Source organism: Ranitomeya imitator, chromosome 5, assembly GCF_032444005.1.
Source record: "Ranitomeya imitator isolate aRanImi1 chromosome 5, aRanImi1.pri, whole genome shotgun sequence".
Taxonomy (NCBI): Eukaryota; Metazoa; Chordata; class Amphibia; order Anura; family Dendrobatidae; genus Ranitomeya; species Ranitomeya imitator.
In genome coordinates, this window is record NC_091286.1 from 50,823,828 (window position 1) to 50,844,998 (window position 21,171).

At 42.3% G+C, this 21,171-nt stretch overlaps 1 protein-coding gene across 1 annotated transcript in view; it reads right to left on the reverse strand.

Annotated features, from left to right (window-relative positions):
• The window catches only part of LOC138680525 (follicle-stimulating hormone receptor-like), a 205,966-nt gene that overhangs the window by 69,980 nt on the left and 114,815 nt on the right, over positions 1 to 21,171 (reverse strand). The window contains exons 3-4 of the mRNA XM_069767896.1: positions 19,964 to 20,038; positions 4,553 to 4,627 (exon numbers count right to left, since the gene is read on the reverse strand). Coding sequence (XP_069623997.1) covers positions 4,553 to 4,627; positions 19,964 to 20,038 — 150 coding nt within the window. The remainder of the gene's footprint in view (positions 1 to 4,552; positions 4,628 to 19,963; positions 20,039 to 21,171) is intronic.

Consider the following 21,171-nt stretch of genomic DNA (forward strand, 5'->3'; position numbering starts at 1 on the left):
TGATATTTTTTTTATTGATTTATTTTGATTGGGGCGAAAGGGGGGTGATTTAAACTTTTATGTTTTTTTTATTTTTTTCACATTTTTTTAAACTTTTTTTTTTAACTTTTGCCATGCTTCAATAGCCTCCATGGGAGGCTAGAAGCAGGCACAGCACGATCGGCTCTGCTACATAGCAGCGATCTGCTGATCGCTGCTATGTAGCAGAATTGCACGTGTGCTGTGAGCGCCGACCACAGGGTGGCGCTCACAGCGACGGGCAATCAGTAACCATAGAGGTCTCAAGGACCTCTATGGCTACAATGGAGATGCATCGCCGACCCCCGGACATGTGACGGGGTCGGCGATGACGTCATTTCCGGCCGCCCGGCCGGAAGCGGTAGTTAAATGCCGCTGTCTGCGTTTGACAGCGGCATTTAACTAGTTAACCCTGCTGTTCTGTTCGGTCTGGGGAGACCTATTTTGAACTTTGGTATTTTTTGGGGTGTTCAAGATGCGGTTCTGAAACTTGTGGTTGATTGACTTAAATGAGGATGGGTCGGTCGGCCACGGGTTTCAGAGCCGCATCTTGAATATTTTAAAGAATATTGAAGTTCAAAGTCGGTCATTTTTGACCAACAGAACAGCAGGGTTAATAGGTGCGGGCAGATCGCGATTCTGCCCGCGCCTATTACGGGCACATGTCAGCTGTTCAAAACAGCTGACATGTCCCGGCTTTGGTGCGGGCTCACCGCGGAGCTCTGCATCAAAGCAGGGGAGCCGGCATCGGACGGTATAGTACGTCCGATGCCGGTAAGGGGTTAAAAAAGTAAAAAAAAATTATACTCACCTGCCCTTTTCCTTGGACCTCCAGCTCCTTTACTCTTGTTGTCCTGCTGGTCTTATTGAAGTGTCCCAAAGTGATGACAGTAACAACTGAAACCAATTGCTGGCAACAGTGCTAACATGTCCACAGTGCTACTATCTCTAGTGATTAAGGCCGGGGTCACGCTTGCGAGTGCAATGCGAGAAACTCACGTGAGTCTCTTGCGTCAATTCTCGGCACTGCCGCCGGCACTCGTGACCGGAGCGGTTAGCTGCATAAAAATACAGTACAGATCAAAAGTTTGGACACACCTTTAAAGATTTTTCTGTATTTTCATGACTATGAAAATTGTAAATTCCCACTGAAGGCATCAAAACTATGAATTAACACGTGCTTTTTTCTTGCCATAATACAAATTCTAACAGTCTATTCAGTAGGAATATCAGCTGTGTATCCACCAGACTTCTGCACAACACAACTGATGGTCCCAACCCCATTTATAAGGCAAGAAATCCCACTTATTATACCTGACAGGGCACACCTGTGAAGTGAAGACCATTCCCAGTGACTACCTCTTGAAGCTCATCAAGAGAATGCCAAGAGTGTGCAAAGCAGTCATCAAAGTAAAAGGTGGCTACTTTGAAGAGCCTAGAATATAAGACATATTTTCAGTTGTTTCACGCTTTATTGTTAAGTATTTAATTCCACATGTGTTAATTCATAGTTTTTCATGCCTTCAGTCTGAATTTACAACTTTCATAGTCATGAAAATACAGAAAAATCTTTCAATGAGAAGGTGTGTCCAAACTTTTGGTCTGTACTGTACATACAGTCGCACACTCCGGTCCCAAGTGTCAGTGGCAGTGCCGAGAATTGAGGCGAGAGACTCGTGCGAGTTTCTCGCATTGCACTCGCAAGTTTGACACCTAAAAATGAGCCGATCTGACGATTCACCAAATCTTGCAGATTTTACCAGGAAAATCAATTTGCTGAAAATTTATTTTATGCGCATTGAATGTACCTTACTATACTCAGTGGTCTGGAGAGATCCTAGGCAATAATACATGGAAAATATAGAAAATAAATTACTCAGGTCATTGCTCACCTCCACTGCTCACTGTTTTGCATACGGTCCTCAGCGCATCTTCTTACTGACACTGCTCACTACAATTTATCTTTAGGCTGTGGCTTCCCATCGCATCTCTTCATGGGCCTAGTTGCGTATGAAAGTTTCTTCATGCATGGAGACATACTGGGCCACGGTCTTGTACTTTAGACCAGCAAGAAGATGCACCATGGACCATGCAGGCAAGAGCAAGCTGCAGAAGTGGCTGGAGATATGAGCACTGGTGAGGTGAGTCATTTTTTACTGGTCCTGGCATAATGAAATGGTGGCCGGCCTTTAATTTACTGAATTTGCACTGAGCAAATTACAAAAAAATCTGTATTCTGTAAAATACAAATTTTTATAAATCTCAAGTGGAATTCAATACAACTCGAGTAGTGACTGATCGGCACTATTATTATTATTATTATTTATTTATATAGCCCCATTAATTCCATGGTGCTGTACATGAGAAAGGGGTTACGTACAGGGTTATAGATATCGTTTACAGTAAACAGGTTTACAGTGACAGACTGGTACAGAGGGGAGAGGACCCTGTCCTTGCAGACTTACATTCTATGGGACATGACTTGCTGATAGTGCAAAACGGCTGGAAGAACAAAGGAAGGGTGGTGCCTGAATAGCAAATAAATTAGCTTGTGAGAATGTCATTTTATTATTTTAATGCATCCCCTGATTTATGTCTTTGAAAATATGTATACGTATATATTTTGGACAATCAATTAAAGCGACCCCAAGGCTGAGAAGACATTTCTGCACTTATTAGGTAATGGCTGATTTCTGAATCCTGACAGTGAAGAATAGGCACACCCTTAAGATTCCCCATCATTGTCAGCTACAGCGGTAAGTGATTTGCATACTGGCAATGACTGCTACCATACAAATCGTATTCTTGCAGTCACATAACGACCAGTTGAGCTGACAATAGAGGAAGTTTAGACATTGCCAGGATCTGGCAATCTTCAGGAATGTAGATTGATTGCAGAAATGTATACTTGGCCTGAAAAATACCTTAAAATTGGAAACCCCCCAACGTTATCACAATTTAAGCTAATAGTGGAATCAAATGCACCCATCTGTCAAAACTTAGAATGTACTTTTTAATAGAATGAGTGATTAATCAGTGCAAAACATCCTTTCAATAGGTGTGGTGGAGACTCCACTAGTTGAAGACTTCAAGCATAAAATTAAAAAAAATATAAAAAACATAAAAATCCCTTCTCTTAAAGGAAAATACTCCTGAACTATCGAAAAATGAAAACGAATACTTCTATAAAACTATATATTACAGGTAAAAAAAATGCAACCTAACTACCATTAAAAAATAAGCCACCTCTAAATGAGATACTGTAGCCAGATGCTCAACTGACAATTATTTCTCATGGCCCCACATATGCATGCACGCTTGGTTCAGTTAAGTGTACATGTTTATTTTAGTAGGAATAAGGAAAAATGCTTCTGCCTGCCACTAGTAATACTTTGGCCCGAATTCATCAAAGTGATTACACCTGAATTCTGGTGTAAATAACTTAGAAAAACTGTAGATTTCTCCGCAAAATGTGGAATTGCAATACAAATTTTTGACTTTTGTAGTTTTCACGTCAGTTTCTCCCAGCTTCATCAAAATGGGCAGAAAAGGGCTGTGATAGGGCCATAACGGGGTGTAATGCAACAACTCATTTTAAGAGGCACACGCCTTTTAGTGAATCAGGAGTATCTGACTCCATCATACCCCTCATTAAGACTTTCATGAATAATGCTGGTCTTGATTATCCAAAGACTTTTATCTCCAGATGAAATTTTTGCCTTATCTTTATGAAATTATCAAGTCCAACTGATTTTGATCTTATGTGTGTAACTAAGTTTAGATTCTCCTGGAATAGGTATGAGTTATATTTTGCTACTCAGTGTTAACCAATAAGGATATAGATGATTATTAATTGCATTATTAAATAAATGCAGGGGCGGACATACAATTGGTGCAACCTGTGCAGCCGCAAAGGGGTCTAAGAGGTAACGGGCCAACTTCTACCTCCAAAGCTCATGGAATTGTGCATTGTGATGAGCTATTGAACTGCAAAGGGACCATCAGTGAGTAAAAGTAGAAGTAAATAAAAATATTAATTTATGTTCTAATAACCATAGAATTAAAAACTCATAATTATACCCTTTTTCTCCTTAATGTGTTTTTTCTTTTTTTTACAAAGATGGAAAATGCATTTACTTTTCATACACTGCATTGAATAACAATCAAGAGTTTCAGAATGAAGACAAAGTGTGTCAAAGAGTCTATAGGCCAATATTGAGACCGTCTCGAGAGCTCTCCATGGAGAATAGGGTCAATAAGTATCAGTGTAATTATGATGATTTACAGTGGGGGAAGTAGGGGTTGGATTTGTATTGGATTACATTCATTTACATTCTTTCCAAATGTCATAGACATTATCGGTTAATATCTTCCTATCTTGAACTTTTACTACTGCTATTATAAGAAAAGATTTTCTTTCATGTGCCCTCAGCTTCTTAGCAGCAAGTGGTCATTTATTATCATTGCAAATATTTAATTTGTGTCTGCGATGAGCTAATAAGAATTAGTACATCAAATAGAAAATTGGTCTTACAGATATTTCAGCATTGGCAGATTCCCGAAAGCATCTCGATCAATGTATTCAAGACTGTTTGCTTTTTCAATTCTTCTAAAAAGACAAGAAGAGACATGGATATGCATTTTAGTTTAATATCAACTCCTATTTCACCCCAATATTGACGTAAACATTGTTAAACTTGTGAGGGTCAACTTGGTTTCATCGTCCACAGACACCTCCATAGATTTTACATGAACTTCCTGCGGATCTGTTGAACATCTTCTGACTGTAGCACTGAACATCGAGCACTGCAAGTAGTGATCTTTGCTCCTATACTTTAGTCCATTTTTAAGGTACAGCTCTATACAGTTTTCATGCAATAAACTCGAGGAAAACTAAATGATTTTTAAAGAGAACCTGTCACATCCAAAAACGTTATTGACCTGCAGATCTCGGGTTAATCAGCATTATGAAGGTGCAAGTAGCTGTACTGCACCCAGGAGAAACTTACCTTTATTTTTCCTTGGAGCCGCCGGTTTTCAGTCATACAGGCATGCATACAGCATCAACAGTCATCACCCAGAGCACTATGAGCGGCAGTTTTAAGCACATGCCAGCACTTTGGCCGATCTGGCATCAGTCGATCATCCCTTTGGCGGATATTAGCTACTCACAAATAGCACCCTTACAAAATCCAGCTTTTTGACTAGCACTTGCTTATTTACTGTGACTTTTTTTTACAACAGAGTATTTTTTGACCTCTCTGTGCGCTTTTGTGTCTTCAAGTTTTTTGGTGGTGTGAACAGTTTTCTACAGACTTGTTCACTGTGCAAGTAGCCCATGTGTTTTTGGCTTTATAATTGTTCTCTTGTTTCTACAAGACTGGGGAGTTCACCACTTCTCTGTGGGTCATTTGCATTGTAGCTGTTCCATCCTGCATGTTCTCCATGGATATTTTCTCTCTGAACCCTGCTCATTCAGGTACTATACAGATGATCAGGTTTTTAAATACAGCAGATAGGGATTATATACATTAGATAGGACTGCTCTATTATGGGTATACCTTGGCGATTGGTGGAGCAGCTTAACATACTTTTTTTTTTTTGCAAAAAAACGTATTAACTAAATACCCTGTATTTTTTCATTTTCTGACTAGCACTTGCTTATTTACTGTGACTTTTTTTTACAACAGAGCATTTTTTGACCTCTCTGTGCGCTTTTGTGTCTTCAAAATCCAGCTGCTGCAGCATCTCAACAAGGATGACCCAGATCGACGTGCTGAATATGCAGAATGGGCAAAACAAAAATTGGAACAGGACCCTCAGTTTACACAGAACATTATGTTCAGTGATTAGGTTAACTTTTTTGGGTAGGCCATTTATATGGATACACCTAAATAACATGGAAATGGTGACAGTTTTCTTGCGTAGGGTGTCTTGCATTGAAATCTGCTGCAATGACCAGGGTACTGTGTTCACGAGACATCAACACAATCTCTATCTGCTCCTCGCGAGTTAACCTCTGCGACATGTCAATGGCTGTAAACAAACATAAACTTGTAAATAACTCATGAAAAAAATAAAGTTATGATAACACCAAGCACACCATTGTATTTCTTGTGAAATTCTCAATAAGCTTGATGTGTAACATGACTCTCTTCTCATTGGAAAAAATAAAGTTGGATCGAAAATGGCCAACTTCAAAATGGCCGCCATGGTCACCACTAGGGTTGAGCGAAACAGGTCGTTCATTTTCAAAAGTCGCCGACTTTTGGCAAAGTCGGGTTTCATGAAACCCGATCCGACCCCTGTGCGGGGTCGGCCAAGCGGTACGCGACTTTCGCGCCAAAGTCGCGTTTCAATGACGCGAAAAGCGCCATTTCTCAGCCAATGAAGGTAAACGCAGAGTGTGGGCAGCGTGATGACATAGGTCCTGGTCCCCACCATCTTAGAGAAGGGCATTGCAGTGATTGGCTTGCTGTCCGCGGCGTCACAGGGGCTATAAAGGGGCGTTCCCGCCGACCGCCATGTTACTGCTGCTGATCTGAGCTTAGGGAGAGGTTGCTGCCGCTTCGTCAGAAGCAGGGATAGCGTTAGGCAGGGTCCATTAACCACCAAACCGCTTGTGCTGTAGCGATTTCCACAGCCCAACACCACCTTCGGTGTGCAGGGACAGTGGAAGCTACATTTTTTTTTTCCTCAGCGCTGTAGCTCATTGGGCTCCCTGATAGCTGCATTGCTGTGTGTACGCCGCTGTGCAAACCAACTGCTTTTTTCAAAGCACAAATCCTCTTGTTCCTTCCTTTCTGCACAGCTATCTTGTTTCTTTGTCCACACTTTTTATTTAATTTGTGCATCAGTCCACTCCTTATTGCTGCCTGCCATACCTGGCTGAGATTACTGCAGGGAGATAGTAATTGAAGGACAGTTCCTTTTTTTTTTTTTTTTTTTTTTATGGGAGATTAAGATTGGCATTTCTGCTAGAGTGCCATCCCTGTCTGTGTCATCTCTCACTCAGTGGGCCATAGAAAGCCTATTTATTTTTTTGCTTGATTTGGGTTCTAAAATCTACCTGAAAAAATCACTACATCAATCAGTGGGAGAAAAATATTGGCCTCAGGGCTTGTGTGCCACTCCTTACTCCTGTGTGTGCCATCTCTCACTCAGTGGGCCATAGAAAGCCTATTTATTTTTGTGCTTGATTTGGGTTCCAAAATCTACCTGAAAAAATCACAACATCAATCAGTGGGAGAAAAATATTGGCCTCAGGGCTTGTGTGCCACTCCTGACTCCTGTGTGTGCCATCTCTCACTGAGTGGGCCATAGAAAGCCTATTAATTTTTTTGCTTGATTTGGGTTCTAAATTCTACCTGAAAAAATCAATAAATCAATCAGTGGGAGATTAATATTGGCCTTTGGGCTTGTGTGCCAGTCCTAAGCGTGCCATCTCTCTCTCTCAGATAGTGGGCCATAGAAAGCCTATTTATTATTTTTTTTATTGGGTTTATAAATTTTCCCTGAAAAAAAAAAAAAAAAGTGGGAGATTAATATTGGCCTCTGGGCTTGTGTGCCAGTCCTGAGCGTGCCATCTCTCTCACAAATAGTGGGCCATAGAAAGCCTATTTATTTTTTTGGTTGATTTGGGTTCTAAATTCTACCTGAAAAAATCAATAAATCAATCAGTGGGAGATTAATATTGGCCTTTGGGCTTGTGTGCCAGTCCTAAGCGTGCCATCTCTCTCTCTCAGATAGTGGGCCATAGAAAGCCTATTTATTATTTTTTTTATTGGGTTTATAAATTTTCCCTGGAAAAAAAAAAAAAAAGTGGGAGATTAATATTGGCCTCTGGGCTTGTGTGCCAGTCCTGAGCGTGCCATCTCTCTCACAAATAGTGGGCCATAGAAAGCCTATTTATTTTTTGGGTTGATTTGGGTTCTAAATTCTACCTGAAAAAATCAATAAATCAATCAGTGGGAGATAAATATTGGCCTCTGGGCTTGTGTGCCACTCCTGACTCCTGTGTGCGTCATCTCTCACTCAGTGGGCCCTAGAAAGCCTATTTTTTGTTTTATTTGTTTTCTAAATTCTCCCTGAAAAAATCATTTTATTTTATTTGGTTTCTAAATTATTCCTGAAAAAATCATTTTTTTTTTATTTATTTTTTTCTAAAGTCTCCCTGAAAAAAAAAAAAAAAATCAAATCAGTGGGAGATTAATATTGCCCTTTCTGCTTGTGTGCCAGTCTTGACTCCTGGGTGTGCCATCTCTCTCTCTCTCCAATTGTGGGCCATAGAAAGCCTATTAATTTTTTTGCTTGATTTGGGTTCCAAAATCTACCTGAAAAAATCACTAAATCAATCAGTGGGAGATAAATATTGGCCTCTGGGCTTGTGTGCCACTCCTGACTCCTGTGTGCGTCCTCTCTCACTCAGTGGGCCCTACAAAGCCTATTTTTTTTTATTTGTTTTCTAAATTCTCCCTGAAACAATCATTTTATTTTATTTTGTTTCTAAATTCTTCCTGAAAAATTCATTTTTTTGTATTTTTTTTTTCTAAAGTCTCCCTGAAAAAAACAAAAAAAAAACAAATCAGTGGGAGATTAATATTGCCCTTTCTGCTTGTGTGCCAGTCTTGACTCCTGGGTGTGCCATCTCTCTCTCTCTCCAATTGTGGGCCATAGAAAGCCTATTAATTTTTTTGCTTGATTTGGGTTCCAAAATCTACCTGAAAAAATCACTAAATCAATCAGTGGGAGATAAATATTGGCCTCTGGGCTTGTGTGCCACTCCTGACTCCTGTGTGCGTCCTCTCTCACTCAGTGGGCCCTACAAAGCCTATTTTTTTTTATTTGTTTTCTAAATTCTCCCTGAAACAATCATTTTATTTTATTTTGTTTCTAAATTCTTCCTGAAAAATTCATTTTTTTGTATTTTTTTTTCTAAAGTCTCCCTGAAAAAAAACAAAAAAAAACAAATCAGTGGGAGATTAATATTGCCCTTTCTGCTTGTGTGCCAGTCTTGACTCCTGGGTGTGCCATCTCTCTCTCTCTCCAATTGTGGGCCATAGAAAGCCTATTAATTTTTTTGCTTGATTTGGGTTCCAAAATCTACCTGAAAAAATCACTAAATCAATCAGTGGGAGATAAATATTGGCCTCTGGGCTTGTGTGCCACTCCTGACTCCTGTGTGCGTCCTCTCTCACTCAGTGGGCCCTACAAAGCCTATTTTTTTTTATTTGTTTTCTAAATTCTCCCTGAAACAATCATTTTATTTTATTTTGTTTCTAAATTCTTCCTGAAAAATTCATTTTTTTGTATTTTTTTTTTCTAAAGTCTCCCTGAAAAAAACAAAAAAAAACAAATCAGTGGGAGATTAATATTGCCCTTTCTGCTTGTGTGCCAGTCTTGACTCCTGGGTGTGCCATCTCTCTCTCTCTCCAATTGTGGGCCATAGAAAGCCTATTAATTTTTTTGCTTGATTTGGGTTCCAAAATCTACCTGAAAAAATCACTAAATCAATCAGTGGGAGATAAATATTGGCCTCTGGGCTTGTGTGCCACTCCTGACTCCTGTGTGCGTCCTCTCTCACTCAGTGGGCCCTACAAAGCCTATTTTTTTTTTATTTGTTTTCTAAATTCTCCCTGAAACAATCATTTTATTTTATTTTGTTTCTAAATTCTTCCTGAAAAAAATCATTTTTTTGTATTTTTTTTTCTAAAGTCTCCCTGAAAAAAAAAAAAAAAAAAAACAAATCAGTGGGAGATTAATATTGCCCTTTCTGCTTGTGTGCCAGTCTTGACTCCTGGGTGTGCCATCTCTCTCTCTCTCCAATTGTGGGCCATAGAAAGCCTATTAATTTTTTTGCTTGATTTGGGTTCCAAAATCTACCTGAAAAAATCACTAAATCAATCAGTGGGAGATAAATATTGGCCTCTGGGCTTGTGTGCCACTCCTGACTCCTGTGTGCGTCCTCTCTCACTCAGTGGGCCATAGAAAGCCTATTTTTTTTTATTTGTTTTCTAAATTCTCCCTGAAACAATCATTTCATTTTATTTGGTTTATAAATTCTTCCTTAAAAAATCATTTTTTTTTATTATTTTTTTTTTCTTAAGTCTCCCTTTTAAAAAAAAAAAAAACAAATCAGTGGGAGATTAATATTTACATTTGCGCTTCAGTGACAGTCCTGCGTGTGTGGCATCTCTCTCATTTGTTGCCACCAACAACAGAGTGTGTAACATTGTGCCTGATTTTCGTTGTGGTCTCACCCACCTGTAAAGGGGTAGCTAAATCATACTGAAGTTATAGCTCACCGTGTAAGTTGTGTGACAGCAACAAATACCGTTAGTTTGGTAACGTTTTTAAAACAATGAGGAAGTCTGGTGGAAGAGGTCGTGGCCGGGGGCGTTCATTGTCAGCTGGTAATGAGGGTAGTGGTAGTGGTGGAGCATCAGGTGGTCGTGGAAAAAAAAATATTGCACCTAAGTCTGGAGCTGTGGAGCCAGGTTCGTCGTCTGGCTACACAAGGCCTCGAACGCTCCCTTTTCTGGGAGTAGGAAAACCGCTTTTAAAGCCGGAGCAGCAAGAGCAAGTTTTGGCTTATCTTGCTGACTCAGCCTCTAGCTCTTTTGCCTCCTCTCGTGAAACTGGTAAAAGTAAAAGCAGCGCGTCGTTAGTGGATGTTCACGGTCAGGGACAAGTCGCTTCCTTGTCCTCTTCAGCAAAAACAACAACAGAGAAGAATGCAGCAGGCGACACAACGGGTTACTCCATGGAGCTCTTTACACATACCGTCCCTGGCTTAGAAAGTGAAGCAGTTAACAGTCCATGCCCATTACAAGTTGAATCTGACATGGAGTGCACTGATGCACAGCCACAGCCAGACTACTATGCTGGTCCTTTGACTCAGACCACAACATTGCCCTCGCAGGGTGCTGATCAAGAATCAGACCCTGATGAGACTATGTTGCCCCATCACGAACGCTATACCACCGACCGACACGGTGACACAGACGAAGTTGCACATGAGCTACAAGAAGAGGTAATAGATGACCCAGTTCTTGACCCCGATTGGCAGCCATTGGGGGAACAGGGTGCAGGCGGCAGCAGTTCTGAAGCGGAGGAGGAGGGGCCGCAGCAGGCATCAACATCGCAACAGGTTCCATCTGCCGGGCCCGTATCTTGCCCAAAACGCGTGGCAAAGTCAAAACCTGTTGGAGGACAGCGTGGCCATCCGGTTAAAGCTCAGTCTGCAATGCCTGAAAAGGTATCCGATGCTAGAAAGAGTGCAGTCTGGCATTTTTTTAAACAACATCCAATTGATCAGCGCAAAGTCATCTGTCAAAAATGTTCAACTACCTTAAGCAGAGGGCAGAATCTGAAAAGTCTCAATACAAGTTGCATGCATAGACATTTAACCACCATGCATTTGCAAGCTTGGACTAACTACCAAACGTCCCTTAAGGTTGTAGCACCCTCGGCCAATGAAGCTAGTCATCAACGCAACATCCCTTCCGGCAGTGTAGGGCCACCATTTTCTGCACCACCTGCAGTATCTGTTCAGGTTTCTTTGCCAGGCCAAAGCAGTCAGGGTCAGGGAATCACCAGTTTCGTAGTAGGAAACACTGCATCTAGGGCACCGGCGGCAACAATACCATCTCCCACCGTCTCTCAGTCTGCCATGTCCACTGGCACCCCCGCTAGTTCCACGATCTCCAGCTCTCCAGTCCAGCTCACCCTACATGAGACTATGGTTAGAAAAAGGAAGTACTTAGCCTCGCATCCGCGTACACAGGGTTTGAACGCCCACATAGCTAGACTAATCTCGTTAGAGATGATGCCCTACCGGTTAGTTGAAAGCGAAGCTTTCAAAGCCCTGATGGACTACGCTGTACCACGCTACGAGCTACCCAGTCGACACTTTTTTTCCAGAAAAGCCATCCCAGCCCTCCACCAGCATGTTAAAGAGCGCATCGTCCATGCACTCAGGCAATCTGTGAGCACAAAGGTGCACCTGACAACAGATGCATGGACCAGTAGGCATGGCCAGGGACGTTACGTGTCCATCACGGCACACTGGGTAAATGTGGTGGATGCAGGGTCCACAGGGGACAGCAAGTTTGGGACAGTTCTGCCTAGCCCACGGTCTAGGAAACAGTTGGCTGTAGCCGTTCGCACCCCCTCCTCCTCCTCGTCCTCCTGCAGAAGCGAGACCTCGTCCACAGACCGCAGTCGCACAACCACTCCATCCGCAGCTGCCACTGTTGCACACCAGGTCTCCCATTATGGGGCAGCTACTGGCAAACGTCAGCAGGCTGTATTGGCTATGAAGTGTTTGGGCGACAACAGACACACCGCTGAAGTTCTGTCCGAGTTCTTGCAGAAAGAAACGCAGTCGTGGCTGGGCACTGTAGATCTTGAGGCAGGCAAGGTAGTGAGTGATAACGGAAGGAATTTCATGGCTGCCATCTCCCTTTCCCAACTGAAACACATTCCTTGCCTGGCTCACACCTTAAACCTGGTGGTGCAGTGCTTCCTGAAAAGTTATCCGGGGTTATCCGACCTGCTCCTCAAAGTGCGTGGACTTTGCTCACATATCCGCCGTTCGCCCGTACACTCCAGCCGTATGCAGACCTATCAGCGTTCTTTGAACCTTCCCCAGCATCGCCTAATCATAGACGTTGCAACAAGGTGGAACTCAACACTGCACATGCTTCAGAGACTGTGTGAACAGAGGCGGGCTGTTATGTTTTTGTGGGAGGATACACATACACGGGCAGGCAGTAGGATGGCAGACATGGAGTTGTCAGGTGTGCAGTGGTCGAAGATTCAAGACATGTGTCAAGTCCTTCAGTGTTTTGAGGAAAGCACATGGCTGGTTAGTGCAGACAACGCCATAATAAGCATGAGCATCCCCCTAATGCATCTGCTGATGCAAAGTTTGACGCACATAAAGGATCAGGTGTCTGCAGCTGAGGAAGAGGAAAGCCTTGATGACAGTCAGCCATTGTCTGGCCAGGGCAGTGTACAGGATGAGGTAGCGGGCGAACAGGAGGAGGAGGACGAGGAGGATGATGGGGATGATTATATTTTTAATGAGGAAGCTTTTCCGGGGCCAGTGGAAATTGTTGGCGCGGCAAGGCCGGGTTCTGGTTTTTGGAGGGACACAAGTGACGTGGATTTGCCTGAAGCTGCCCCTCAACCAAGCACAACCACAGATTTGAGAACTGGAACTTTGGGCCACATGGCGGATTATGCCTTACGTATCCTCAAAAGGGACACACGCATAACAAAAATGATGAACGATGACGATTACTGGTTGGCCTGCCTCCTTGATCCTCGCTATAAAGGCAAATTGCAAAATATAATGCCACATGAGAACTTGGAACTAATATTAGCAACCAAACAATCAACTCTTATTGACCGTTTGCTTCTGGCATTCCCTGCACACAGCGCCCGTGATCGTTCTAACATGAGCTGCAGGGGCCAGCAGACCAGAGGTGTTAGAGGGGCAGAAATCAGAAGTGGCGTTGGCCAGAGGGGTTTTCTGACCAGGTTGTGGAGTGATTTTGCTATGACCGCAGACAGGACAGGTACTGCAGCATCAATTCAAAGTGACAGGAGACAACATTTGTCCAGTATGGTTACTAACTATTTTTCATCCCTTATCGACGTTCTCCCTCAACCGTCATTCCCATTTGATTACTGGGCATCAAAATTAGACACCTGGCCAGAATTGGCAGAATATGCATTGCAGGAGCTTGCTTGCCCGGCAGCTAGTGTCCTATCAGAAAGAGTATTCAGTGCTGCAGGTTCAATACTAACAGAAAAAAGGACTCGTCTGGCTACCCAAAATGTAGATGATCTAACCTTCATTAAAATGAACCACAACTGGATTTCGAAATCTTTTGCCCCACCTTGCCCGGCGTACACCTAGCTTTCCTATGTAAAGGTCTTGCCTGTGGACTATTCTGAACAACTTTTCCAATCTCGTAATTTGCAGCACCTGATTGTCCAGCATCCGACATGTTAACACCTCCCTAAATGGCCAAAGTCCCCACACGGGGCCGTGGTATCGCCACTTGGCGCCAGCACCCGTGAGAGTACTGTTTGTCTGAAGAGGTGGGTGTGCCTGCTTTTGGTCGACAGCACTGCCACTAGGTCCCTCATAGTACAATAAAGTGTCTGGCGGTGGTGGTGCGCACCCAACGTCAGACACACCGTTGTAATATGAGGGGCCCTGGGCCTGTACCGCCGGCCACAAGACAGTCCCCCCCCCAGGTCAAACAGTGCTCTACGACTTGCAAAATTTTCTCTCACAGCTCCACCAATGTTTAGTCTATGCGCTGACATCCTTCAATGCCTGGCACTGTCAATACCATTGTATTGACATTTTTCTTATGTTAGGCCTTCGAAGCCTGTCTGCGGTCACTCTTTCCACTAGGCCTCCACTGACCTGTCTACTGCTGCCCGTGTTCCCCTGGAACCAATTTTAAATTGCCTACAGCCAGCCCAATTTATTATGTTAGGGCTTCGAAGCCTGTCTGCGGTCCCTCCTTCCACTAGGCCTCCACTGACCTGTCTACTGCCGCCCGTGTTCCCCTGGAACCAATTTTAAATTGCCTACAGCCAGCCCAATTTATTATGTTAGGCCTTCGAAGCCTGTCTGCGGTCCCTCCTTCCACTAGGCCTCCACTGACCTGTCTACTGCCGCCCGTGTTCCCCTGGAACCAATTTTAAATTGCCTACAGCCAGCCCAATTTATTATGTTAGGGCTTCGAAGCCTGTCTGCGGTCCCTCCTTCCACTAGGCCTCCACTGACCTGTCTACTGCCGCCCGTGTTCCCCTGGAACCAATTTTAAATTGCCTACAGCCCAATTTTTGTTATGTTAGGCCTTCGAAGCCTGTCTGCGGCCCGTTCTTTCCACTACTACTACACTGACCTGGCTACTGCCGCCCGTGTTCCCCTGGAACCAATTTTAAATTGCCTACAGCCAGCCCAATTTATTATGTTAGGGCTTCGAAGCCTGTCTGCGGTCCCTCCTTCCACTAGGCCTCCACTGACCTGTCTACTGCTGCCCGTGTTCCCCTGGAACCAATTTTAAATTGCCTACAGCCAGCCCAATTTATTATGTTAGGGCTTCGAAGCCTGTCTGCGGTCCCTCCTTCCACTAGGCCTCCACTGATCTGTCTACTGCCGCCCGTGTTCCCCTGGAACCAATTTTAAATTGCCTACAGCCAGCCCAATTTATTATGTTAGGGCTTCGAAGCCTGTCTGCGGTCCCTCCTTCCACTAGGCCTCCACTGACCTGTCTACTGCTGCCCGTGTTCCCCTGGAACCAATTTTAAATTGCCTACAGCCAGCCCAATTTATTATGTTAGGGCTTCGAAGCCTGTCTGCGGTCCCTCCTTCCACTAGGCCTCCACTGACCTGTCTACTGCTGCCCGTGTACCCCTTGAACCAACATCAGAAAATATAAAAATAAGTATTTTGCTTATAAAAAAGAAAATACTGGAGAGATATCAAATGCAGACATTTTAACATTAAAAACAAACACATACAACAAAAATCTGGTACAGTACTAAAAATGGCCACCAGCTACAATAACTTTCTCCTGCAAGTAGTTAACTGAAAGTTTTTTTCAATTTAAAACACAGATATGGCATCCACCGAGTGTTGTCCTGTCGCGTCTTCTTTATATTATTGCCAAGAAGATGCAAAACAATGAAAATAATAAAATCATTATTTACCAAAAAAATAGAGTAAGTCAAAACCACATTGCAAATAAACATTCATTACAAATAAAGAAGCAGGGCGCGTCCGAGGGTGAGTATATACCTAATAAGAATATAATCACCCTTGGACGCGCCCTGCTTCTTTCCGATAGCCTTCCTTCCTAAGAATCAGCCCTTCCGTGGTGTAGAGAGAGGGTTTGTTACACTCCAAGGTGTTCCCCAGGTTGCCTTTCCTGAGCTTCGATCTTCATGCTCTCGTTTAGTAGTTGTCGGAAAGTAGGCTGCATTAGGCCTACAAATTGGGTATGGGGTGGAGAGAGAAGGTGTGTTACACTCCAAGGTGTTCCCCAGGTTTCCTTGCCATTGCTTCGGTCTTCCGACTCTCGTTTAGTAGTTGTAGAAAACTACACTGCATTAGGCCTACAAAATGGGTATCGGGTGGAGAGAGATGGTGTGTTACACTCCAAGGTGTTCCCCAGGTTTCCTTGCCATTGCTTCGGTCTTCCGACTCTCGTTTAGTAGTTGTAGAAAACTACACTGCATTAGGCCTACAAAATGGGTATCGGGTGGAGAGAGATGGTGTGTTACACTCCAAGGTGTTCCCCAGGTTTCCTTGCCATTGCTTCGGTCTTCCGACTCTCGTTTAGTAGTTGTAGAAAACTACACTGCATTAGGCCTACAAAATGGGTATCGGGTGGAGAGAGATGGTGTGTTACACTCCAAGGTGTTCCCCAGGTTTCCTTGCCATTGCTTCGGTCTTCCGACTCTCGTTTAGTAGTTGTAGAAAACTACACTGCATTAGGCCTACAAAATGGGTATCGGGTGGAGAGAGATGGTGTGTTACACTCCAAGGTGTTCCCCAGGTTTCCTTGCCATTGCTTCGGTCTTCCGACTCTCGTTTAGTAGTTGTAGAAAACTACACTGCATTAGGCCTACAAAATGGGTATGGGGTGGAGAGAGATGGTGTGTTCCACTCCAAGGTGTTCTCCAGGTTGCCTTTCCTGAGCTTCTATCTTCAGGCTCTCGTTAAATTGTGGTTAAATGGAACAACTGCATTTGGCGTACTAGTTGGTTTGGGGCCTACTAACAGTGTCTGCCGCTCCTTGCTGTTCTCCTGGTTTCCTGTCCTGAAATTCCGTTTTCAGGCGCTCGTTAAGTAGTTGTTAATGTTAGACTGCATTTGGCCTACTAGTTGGGTTGGGGCCTACTATCGGTGTCTGCCACTCCTTGCTGTTCTCCTCCACTGAACAAAGCTGTGCCGCCTGTTTACTACGGTTGCCAATTTTGAACTGCATTTCGACTACTTACTGATTTGGGCCTACTCTCTGTGTCAGCCTCTCATTCCAGTTGTCCTCCACTGCAATGCCCCCTGGTTATTCCTGTGTTACCAATTTTGAACTGCATTTAGCCAACTTTATTCTTTGGGCCTATATCTGTGTTTCCTCCTCATCCTACCCATTGCCCAGCCAGTGATAGATGAGTCTGCTGGTACATTGACCCATAACGCAACATTCCCCGTGCACGCTACACAACAACATTGTGACCCTGCTGAAAGTCAGGTTGCTCTTCCCGCATACCATACCACCTTACACGGGGACAAAGAGGAAGGTGCAGATGAAAGTGCAGGTTCCTTCATCAGGTGGGGGGAGGAATACTAGTTGGCGACGTCACTGGCACAGGGCCTCTCATAGTACGCAAAAGTGTTGCTGCCGGTGGGAGGCACCCCCGCCGTGCAAACACACCGCTGTACTTTGAGGGGCCCTGTGCCAGTGCCAATGCCAACGAGTGGGCCCCCCCTGCTTGCTCATGTTCACAGCACTTGCAAAGTTGAAATACTTACCTCTCCCTGCTCCACTGCCGTGACGTGGTCCAGGTTTCCTGGGCCCACTAATTACTTGAACCAGCCCTACCCACCACAACTTTAGCCAAATGACCCCCAATTTCAAATGCCTTCCAATTATTATAAGGTAAATTACGCTTGACAAGCTTCATTAAGAAGAATGGATGGTTTTGACATTAAAATGGGCACTCTAGGTGTTTTCCTGGCCCCCACTCACTGCCGACTATGCTGCCCCATTGACTTGCATTGGGTTTCGTGTTTCGGTCGATCCCGACTTTACGTCATAATTGGCCGATTTCACTCGACCCGACTTTTGAGATAGTCGGGTTTCGCGAAACCCGGCTCGACTCTAAAAAGGTCAAGGTCGCTCAACTCTAGTCACCACCCATCTTGAAAATCTTGAAAAGTTTTCCCCCACCGATATACTAATGTGCCACAAACAGGAAGTTAATATTACCAACCATTCCCATTTTTTTTAGGTGTATCAATATACATGGCCCACCCTGTACTTGAATTAGAATTTTAGAAGATCTGCTCCTCTCTATTACCAACACTAGTTTGTACTTCTCAAAAATAAAAAAGCAACTTACAGCAAATAAAAAAAAATCTCAACAAATTAACTGGTTCTTTTAATTTACTTTTCTCTGTAGCTGATCTGCAGCGGCAAGTAGTTTCTTGGAGAAAAAGTTCTGGATTAGATACTATTGACTGTTCTGGACGTCAAGATGTAAGATATATAACTCATGTTCAAGTCTCGGGAACATTTATTATTGGAAAAAGAAGTATAATAGATCCCAGTGGGCTTCAATTAGCTTAAAATTTGTCAGTACTTGACCTCTGTGTCAAACAACTTGCTTCATTAATAGAAGCATATGACAATATAGGCTATTTTATGTCAATTACACCAAATACCTGTTAAATGTATTCATTTTCTAGAACCACATATATTTATTAATTGTGTCACAGATATAATAAAGCTTTAGCAGTCAACAACGTAAAACTGAATTTCTGTTATCTATAACCTCCTTCTCTTAAAGGAGCATTAACCCCTTAATGACCGCCAATACGTCTTTTAACTGACCTGAGATATAAGAGAATAGCCTCCCCATACAGATGACAATCCAGCATCTGTTGGTTGTACACTATAGCTGACAACTTGCTGTATCAGCCACGATCAATATTTGCACCTTCTAAATCTGTTTAACCCCTTAGATGCTGCTGTCAATAGTGACTACATCATTATAAATGGTTAAAAGAGTGTGGGGGCTTCTTCTTTATCCCAATTGGTGCCCTCAGATCATGATTTTGTTGTCCTGATGTTTGCGATGGCAATTCATGACCAAATAGTGGCCTTAGAGTCTGACGGCTATAGTAATCTGTTTAGAAGTTAGCAACATTTAGCTGGTAAAAATACACATTTTCATTTCTGTCATGCCACTTTGCATTAATTCCTGTAAAGCACCTGAAGGGTTAATAAACTACCTGACAGCAGTTTTCAATATGTCTGGGGGTGCTGTTTTTAAAAATGGTATCACGCTTGGGGGTTTCCCAATATATGGGACCCCTAAAGTCACTTCAAACATGGATAAGTCCCTAAAAAAATAAATGTGGTAAATTTCTTTGAAAAAATGAAAAATTGCTGCTACATTTTTAAACCTCCTAAAATGCTAACAAAATAAAATAACATTTTACAAATGGTGCTGATGTAAAGCAGACATGTGGGAAATGTTATTTATTAATGGTTTGCTGTTGTATGACTATCTGGATTAAAGGGATAATCATTCAAATTTTGAAAATTGCTAATTTTTTAACATTTTTCTCAAATTTTTTATATTTTTTATAAATAAACACAAAAAATGTTGAACTAAATTTACCATTATCATAAAGTATAATGTGTCACGAAAAAACAATCTCAAAATCACTGGGATTTGTTGAAGCGTTGCAGAGTTATTACCACATAAAGTGACACTGGTCAGATTTCAAAAATTTGGCTCGGTCACTAAGGGGTTAAACCCAATACAAATAGTTTACAAAAATGGATGTTAAAAAAGTAACCGGTAAAATCAGTCATATATACAGATATAAACAGTTCTTGAGGCCAGTAGACTTTGAGAAAATTGAGATAAAGTAATGATTATGGGGGCAGACATTTTATTGGAATTCCTGTTAGTCATCCTGTTAAAGTGTTCAAGACGCAATCTGTCTCTTCTATATTGGTCTACTGAGAGCAACTGATTGCATTCAACTCCATAGGAAATAAAGAAAGCATAAACTTTTGGGTGAATGCCCCTTTAAGTGCCACTTTAACTTTCTCAAGCTTATATAATTCCTAGTTTGGTTGAAAGGTAAGAATCTTTTGGAAATATTTCAATGACTTACATTTCTTGTAGTTGAGGGTTGTTGGAGAACACGTTTGCCTCTATTGATTTCAAGTCATAATTCTCAGAGATCTCTCTGTATAAGAAATGAATATACAGTAAATGTAACAATGGTAAAAATACTGTTATATTACATCTTAATGCATATCACAGGAATACAGACATTACAACATAAGTACTGATTGACATATATATAGATTAGAATTTCAAAAGTTTTCTTTAAAACCTAGCCATAATTTTAGATCTATTGAGAGATAGCTCAGTTTTTTAACGGGACTGAATGTGTTACTTTTATGCAACTGATGCATGATATATGACTTAATTGAAAAAAGGTGAAATAAGTGAAAATTAACTTTTTTTTTGCTAAAGAATTTAAAAATGAAATCAGAAATCTATTTTTATTCACAAACTGTATTTTTAGAGTTAACCAAAATTTGGTAAAATTTGAAACTAAAAATTTTTGCGGATTTTACTGAGAAATTCCTTTTACAGCTACTTTATTATCCATGAATTGATTGTACCCTATTATGTTGTGGAGTCTTGAAAACCCATAGCATAATAAAAGTAAGTTTTAGAAAACAAGAATGAATAGCTAATAGTCACCTCCTTCGTTCATTGTATCTCTTTCAATCCATGGCGCCTCTTCTTACCACCATCGTCCGATGAATCCCTGAGCATCTTAACACTAACACTGGGACATTCTCAACCATGACTAGGTTTGGGAAGTCACCACACATGTGCAGTGATGTCCCAATCCTGGGCATAGCCACGGCCAATAATCCTTGCCTAGAGATTTCGCTATAAGCTTATGGTGCACGTCAGGAAGCAACAATAATGCTGCAGCCTTACAATGCCTTTGCCTAGAGATGTTCCCGCCTGGTCATGGCTGGAAGTCCCAGCCTAGAATAAAGAGGCCCTGAGTTTCAACAAGCAGTTTTAGTAGAAATGCCTTCAATGACCAAACAGGGAGAGCGAACAGCAAAAGTGAAATGAGGAGTGATGTAATTATTAGGGGTTGTTTTATATAATACCTAACATCTTGCTAAATTGTAATTCGAGAGAATTACAAAAATTCTACATTCTGTGGAATATGGATTTTTGCTAAATTCAAATAGAATTCAATTCCATTTCAATAAACTCACCCAACTCTAATAGAACTTTATGTACTCTTTATAGGCTATGTCCACATTTTGTTCAACTTTTATAGAA